Raw genomic sequence first — 6,711 nt, 5'->3', positions numbered from 1 at the left:
GCCTCCGGCCCGCCACGCGCCTTCCCTGCTGGCGCCGGGCGGAGCGCGCAGGCCGCCGAGAGCCGCTCGCTTCTGCAGCCGCGGCCACCGCGTCCGAATGAGCGGCGCCGGGAGGCAGGATGCAGTCGTGCCGGGGCGCCGCGGCCGGACGCCGAGCCTTCGACAGCATCTGCCCCAACAGGATGCTGGCGCCGCGGGGCCGGCCCTTCTGCAAGCCCGGGAAGCCGGAGAGGAAGGTGGGCGGCGGGCCGGTGCCGGGCAGGGTCCGCACGCTCCGGGGCCCCAGGGCTGACCCAGGCCCACCGTTTCTGTGTCCGGCTAGTTCGCCCCTCCGCGGAAGTCCTTCCCTGGCGGCGGCGGCGGCGGCGGCGGCGGCGGCGGCCCAGCGTCTGTGTACGAGGACCCCCGGGGCGCGGAGCCCGCTGCGCTGCCAGGTGAGCCTCGTGGCTCCCGCACGGTGCCCGGGGTGGGGGGAAGGGCCCGCGCGGCTCGGAAGAGCGTTGCTGCCCCGGGCCCCGACGTCGCGGCGGGGCTGGCAGCCGCGAGCCCGGGCGGAGAGACTCAGGGTCGGCCGCGCGCGCGCCCGGTTCTCCCCGCAGCCCTCACCACCATTGACCTCCAGGACCTCGCCGACTGCTCCTCGCTCCTCGGCTCCGACGCGCCGCCTAGCGGTGACTTGGCCGCCTCGCAGGTACCTCCCCTCCGCTCGAAGCCGGGCGGCCTCCGACAGCCCAGACCCCCACTCCGGAGTCCAGGGTTCGCTTCCGCAAAGGCTCCTCTGGGGCGGGGAGCTCAGGCGCAGTTGGCTAGTGGGGGCAGACGTCGTGCCGGAATCTCAGTCCCGAGGATCGGAACGTCTTCCTCCCGCCTAGTCCGCTGTGCCGGCATCCTCAGAGCTGTTCTGACCCACCTGGAACAGAGGGGCCCACCTGGGGGGCTTCCCTCCAAGGAAGGGGTCTCCTGTTCTCCTCCCTGTCTATTCCCTGGAGCTGTGACAAGGAATCTGGAGATGCGCCCGAGGAGCCAGGAGACTAGGTGGGAGCAAAGTTGAGCGCTGGGCACCTGGTACCTGTCCTGTCCATGCTCCCAGTAGTCCCTTCCCAGACACTTACTAACAATTTTCATTCCCTGGGTATCTAAGGAGTGTGAAGATTGAAGGATAACTACTCGATCAAGACTGGAAAAGATGAATAGAGTTTACATTTAGGGAAGAGGAACAAAGGACAAAGAACTCTGGAAGAGTTCTGACAGCAAAAACGTTCCTCTTTGCAGAGATGGCTCTTGAGCAGTTGGGCATTAAAAAAAAAAAAAGTCATTCCTCTCCCCACCCCCTCCAAAGGCTCATGTCACTTACCCTCATGGGGGCAAAGAGGTATTTGACTTTTTTTCCCCCCTCAAAAACCTATTTTCTTACTCCATCCCACTTCTACCACTTGTCAGGGCTGACACTCCCCAGGTAGATGACGGAGTCCCCCAGCACTGGTGTCTGGGAGGCCAGAAGACTGCCTGGCTCATCCGAGGGATATGAAGTGTCCAGAAGGACAGGAGGCCTTAACTAGATGCAACCCACAGGAAGAGTGCCAGTTCCAGCTTCCTGGCAGCAGGTCCTGGGGAGATGGGGTCCTGGGGGAAATGCCCAGCTCTGAACACTCCAGAAGATAAGACCACGCCCCAGAACTGAGGTTGGTGGTGGGACACAGCTTCCCAGGCATTCCCAAAATGCCTTTAGAATTGGATTAGAGCCCAGATGGACTCAGGGTAGGTGGCCACTGAGAGCAAAGATGGCTAAGGCGAGAGGTGAGAGTGGGCATTGCCCTGCAGAGGCCATTTTGTTTTTCTTTTTAGATCTGGATGTTCAGATAAGGAAAGACAATACCAGAGCATCTTTCAACTGACCCAGAGGCCCAGTCACTTACTCCATGTTTATTTTGCAAGTAATGAAAACCAAGCAGGCTCTTACTGAATTTTTGCTTAAGTATTCAGAACTTAAATTTCACATCTTGTTCTGTATTAGTCTTTTTTTTTTTTTTTTTTGGCTGCCATTGTAGTTTGGAAAAATGCCAGGTTTTTATCTAATTGGGAAGGTAGGATTCAAAGTTTCAAGTACAGAGTTCGTGCCAGATGGCCAAAGGGGTCGAGGACTTTTCCTGGGGGAGACAGAGCTGGTACAGACACCCCCTAGAGGAAGATCCCCTGGAAAACCTTGGCCAGAGCACAGTCAGGTCAAATTTCCTAGCCTCCTTCCTGCTGGGTAAGGTGACCGGAGAGAGGAAACTCTCCAGAAGTATTTGTTTGAGGTCCAAGATGAGCCAAGAACCTGGCATAGCATAGGAGGAAGCATTTCCTGGGCCCCATCTCGTGGTCAGGGTTTTGGCCAAATCTCTAGTAAGAGGAATCCTTCAGCCCTTGGAAAATGAGTCTGGTGTCTTGCTCCTTCAACCAGGACAGAACTTGTGCTTCAGGATTGGTCTCAGACCTTTCTAAGCACCTTTCCCCCTTATAGCCTCCGTTCCCAACTGATGCTTGAGGTCTCCCAGATTGAAGCACTCCTCCTGGAGGAAAGCTGATGCTTGTACTTTCTTCAAGGTTAGGGTGAGAGTAAGTTCCTCTTCTCAGCAGTATTTGAATAGTAGGGAAGGGCTTTGGGGACATGAATATGATTAACGCAAAGGAATCCATTAATAATAGTGGAATCAGTAGAGTAGATATTTCTGACATGCATATTGGATGCATTCCCTCACACCCTGTGCCTTCTTTCCTTTTTCCCAGTGCTGTCTTCATTGGAAGGCAGGCTTTCCTTAAAAAAGGAGAAAAGCTGGAGGCTATGAGGCATGGAGGAAAGAAGATTGAAATAGTCACTATCATTTCAGGGGAGGAGCCCCAATTCTATTTCAGAGTTGGAGGACTTTGGGCAAATCCCTTCCTCTGTGCTTCAGATTCTTCATCAGAGGGGGAGGAATCCCTTTCTGGGCCCTGCCTGCTTCCTACATTGTGCGAGAATTAACAGAGGGACTGCGCGAAGAGTGTTGTCAACTCTCAATGTGCGGGAAGGGAGGGAGTAAGAATGCGTCGGGGCTGCCAGCTGCCCAGGGTCTCCTGCCTCCCGCACCGGGCCCACGGCTGGAACCCCGGGGAGTGTCCGGTTCGAGATGCGGGCGGTGCAGACACCGTGCGGAGAAAGCAAACTCGGGCTTGGTGAGAGACCGAAGAGCGATGGAGGCCCCGCTCGCCGCAAGCCGAACCCAAGCACCGCCCGTAGCATCCCGGACCCCTCGTCCTAGCCTAGCCTTTCCCTTCCTGTGCGGGGAGAAGGTGGGTGAGCTGTGAGGGGGGAGCCTTGGCGGCTCCCCCAAGTGATTTGAGGCCTCAAGTTCCGTCTTTGGAGGCCCCCGCACCTGGCCCGCGGGGCTGGGGAGGACAGGTGGAGTGTACGCGCCCCGGCTCGCCTATCTTGGGCGTAGCTCCTCGGCGGGTCGGAGGTAAGTCGAACCGGAGGAACGGCTCGGGGCTCGCGGAGGCAGCGGGTCGGCAGGTGTCAGGGGGACTGTCCCCTGCCGGAGGCCGGGCGGGGGCCCACCGTGCCGCGCGGAACCGACTCTGGCCTCAAACGGCGCCGCGCAGCTTCAGCGCCCCCCAGGACCCTCGGGACCCGCTCGCCACCAGGGCAGTGCAGGCCTGCTGGGTTCCGAGCCTGGGATGGGGCCCCGATTTCCGGGTGGGAGCTCGGCGGCCCACGCGAGGGCCCCGGAGGGCTCCTGGCGGCCTGCAAGGGTTTCAGACCGGCGGGACTTGACCTAAACTAGTTCACGCCTCTGGTTTATTTCAGAACCATTGTCTGCCAACTGCAGAGGACTTCGATCTGCAGGAGTTCAGGGACACCGTGGATGACCTCATTGCAGGCAAGTGCCGGCTCCTTGCAGTTTATATTAAGGAGGCGGGCTGTCTCCCACTCCGCAAATCACACTAGCTCAGATTTCGATTTCGTGGTCGCGCAGGTGGGTCAACCCGACACCTGCCAACGTCGTCAGTAACTCGTCAATGGGTCGGGCTCCTTCATATTTATGAGACAACACCCTTTCTACTGGAGCAGATGAATCGCTGAATCTATAGCTCTTTCTCAGTTTATCGGTTTGAGTTCTGGGAGAGGGAGCCCTACCCTGTGATGTGGTCAAGGAGAGGTTGGGTGGCAGGAGTGCACAGCACGGCGGACCTGTGTGACTTGAGGGAGGTTTGACCTGGCCCCCGCCGAGGCTGAATTCAGATAAACTCTATAGGCATATATGGAGCGCCTTGCTGTGTATGGAGAAGATACCAGAAAGGGCCTGGGGACAGTGGGGATTGCAAAGTGAGGGGTGCTTTACTTTCACAACATCTTCACATAAACCCTACACCTGGCGTGGCGCTTTGTCCCCGTAGCTTGCTGGGCACGAGTCTGAGGCTGCAAACCCAGCTCCCGCTCTTCCTCAGACTCATCCTCTTTGATGTCGCCTCCTCTGGCCGGCGGAGACTTCCCCTTCTCTCCTTGCGACGTATTGCCATTTGGGCCCTGTCTCTCTCCGCCGCTGGACCCAAGGGCCCTGCAGTCACCGCCGCTGCGCCCTCCGGACGTGCCCCCGCCGGAGCAGTACTGGAAGGAGGTGGCCGACCAGAACCAGAGGGCGCTGGGGGACGCGCTCGTTGAGAATAACCAAGTAGGGGCACTGGGCTGGCCGCCAGGAATCCCGGGTTGGGGACTGGGTATGGGGCCCAGGGCGGAAATGGGGGTTGCAGGAGGGGGAATGTGCCCCTGTGTAAGTCAGAACCAGTGGACGGGCCAGTGCTTCACATAGCTGCTATGGCTCCAGTGGCTCTACTCAGTTTCCAACCTCAGTAAACGGGAATAATCCTACCTACCAGATTTTCCCAATATTTACTGAAGGCTTCCTATGTGCCTGGTATTGTGCTTATCAATTTACTTTTTCTTCTCATTTAATACTTACAACCACTGAACAAGAAGATACCGTTACTAGCCCCATTTTACAGGTTGGGAAACTGAGGCGCAGCAAGATGGAACTTCAGAGGCAGAGCCTGTATCTGCTTGTTGCCCAAGTCCGTACTCTTCACCACCACGCTACACTGAGGATTGGGATACATTTTGTCCAAGTGCTTTGTAAAAACAAAGGTCAAATAAACAAAAGTGATTATTACTCTCACCAGTGCGAATGGCTTTGGGTCCCCAGTTCCAGGTTAGAGGTTAGGATCCTGGTATAATTCGCGCGGAGTATACAGATGAGACCGACCACGGTGGCCTACGTCCTAGTGTTTGGGTCTCCTCCTGCAGCTGCACGTGACGCTGACCCAGAAACAGGAGGAGATCGCCTCGCTCAAAGAGCGGAACGTGAAACTGAAGGAACTTGCCAGTCGGACCCGACACCTGGCCTCAGTGCTGGATGTAAGTGGGGTGCTGGCGTGTGGGACACTGCGGGACGTCGGCAGTGCTCCCGAGCAGCCCCCACCCTGTCCCCGGTACGGGACGCGGCGGGCCGGGGAGGAGGGCGCGGGCGGCTGGGGCTCGCTGAGCGGCTGGCAGCCCGCGTCTAAGTCCGCGGAGTTCCACGAGCGCGCGGGGCCGGGGGGTGGGGTCCGGCCGGCCCCAGCGTGGCGCCCCTCCGCATCGTTTGCAGAAGCTGATGATCACGCAGTCCCGGGATCGCGGAGCGACGGCCGAGCCCTTCCTGCTCAGGGCGACAGCCAAAAGGAGCCTGGAGGAGTTGTTCAGCGCTGCGGGGCAGGACTGCGCGGAAGTGGACGCCATCCTGCGGGAGATTTCCGAGCGCTGCGATGAAGCGCTGCAGAGCCGCGACCCCAAGCGGCTCCGGCTGCAGCCCGAGCCGGCGAGCAGGGAAGGCGTCCCGGGGAACCTGCACGGCGCCTTCCGGGGGCTGCGCACCGACTGCAGCCGGAGCGCGCTCAACTTGAGCCACAGCGAGCTGCAAGAGGGCGGCTCCTTCAGCACCCCCATCCGCAGCCACAGCACCATCCGCACCCTCGCCTTCCCCCAGGGCAACGCCTTCACCATCCGGACGGCCAGCGGGGGTTACAAATTCCGCTGGGTCCCGAGTTGAGCGGCGATGTGGTTCCCCAGAACGCTGCCCGCGATCCGGGCTGAAGCGCCTGGAGGCTAAGCGGGAGCTGCTGGAACTGCTTCCCGACCCCGACTTCTCGGAAGGGCTCCCCCTGCTGGGCCATTGCCACCCTGACACTTTTTTCAGGAACCACAACAACAACAAAAAGTCCCGATGATGATGTACTGTAAAGTCCTGGTGTAAAATACTGCACACTTCCTCCCCTTTCACAGTGCATGTGTACACATATAAATCTCGATCAATTTTAAAAGTCTGTCTTTAGCAGCTTTGAATTATGTTCTTTTAGAACTGGAAAGGACTTAGAAATCACTTAGCCATTTTAGAATTATACAATGCCCTGGTTTTATAAGAAGGAAAAGGAGGCTCTAAGAGATTAAGTGATTTTCTATAATAATCATTATTGGGAACTTCTGGTCTTTCTCACCAGTCATTTAAAAATTGTAGGCCAGAAACCAGGTTTCTGAGTGACTGTTTCATTACATCACTCAACTTCCCCTGGAAGGACCCTTAGTTTTTGTACTGTTGAAAAAAAAAATTTTAAGACTTTTATTCAGTCTGGAAGAATAAAAAATTAGGAGAGATAGCC

The 6,711-nt window shown here is 57.6% G+C and overlaps 1 protein-coding gene across 1 annotated transcript; it reads left to right on the top strand.

Annotated features, from left to right (window-relative positions):
* MCIDAS (multiciliate differentiation and DNA synthesis associated cell cycle protein) lies at positions 1-6,361 on the top strand. The gene is made up of 7 exons (XM_072826479.1): positions 1-236; positions 323-434; positions 600-691; positions 3,827-3,899; positions 4,468-4,691; positions 5,321-5,431; positions 5,664-6,361. The coding sequence occupies exons 1-7, from the start codon at positions 120-122 to the stop codon at positions 6,102-6,104; spliced, it is 1,170 nt and encodes a 389-aa protein (XP_072682580.1). The 5' UTR covers positions 1-119; the 3' UTR covers positions 6,105-6,361.
* Positions 6,362-6,711: the final 350 nt, after the last annotated feature.

Source organism: Canis lupus, chromosome 5 (assembly GCF_048164855.1).
Source record: "Canis lupus baileyi chromosome 5, mCanLup2.hap1, whole genome shotgun sequence".
Lineage (NCBI taxonomy): Eukaryota > Metazoa > Chordata > Mammalia > Carnivora > Canidae > Canis > Canis lupus.
Note: the sequence above shows the minus strand (reverse complement) of the source record. Positions and strands in the feature narration are given on the sequence as shown.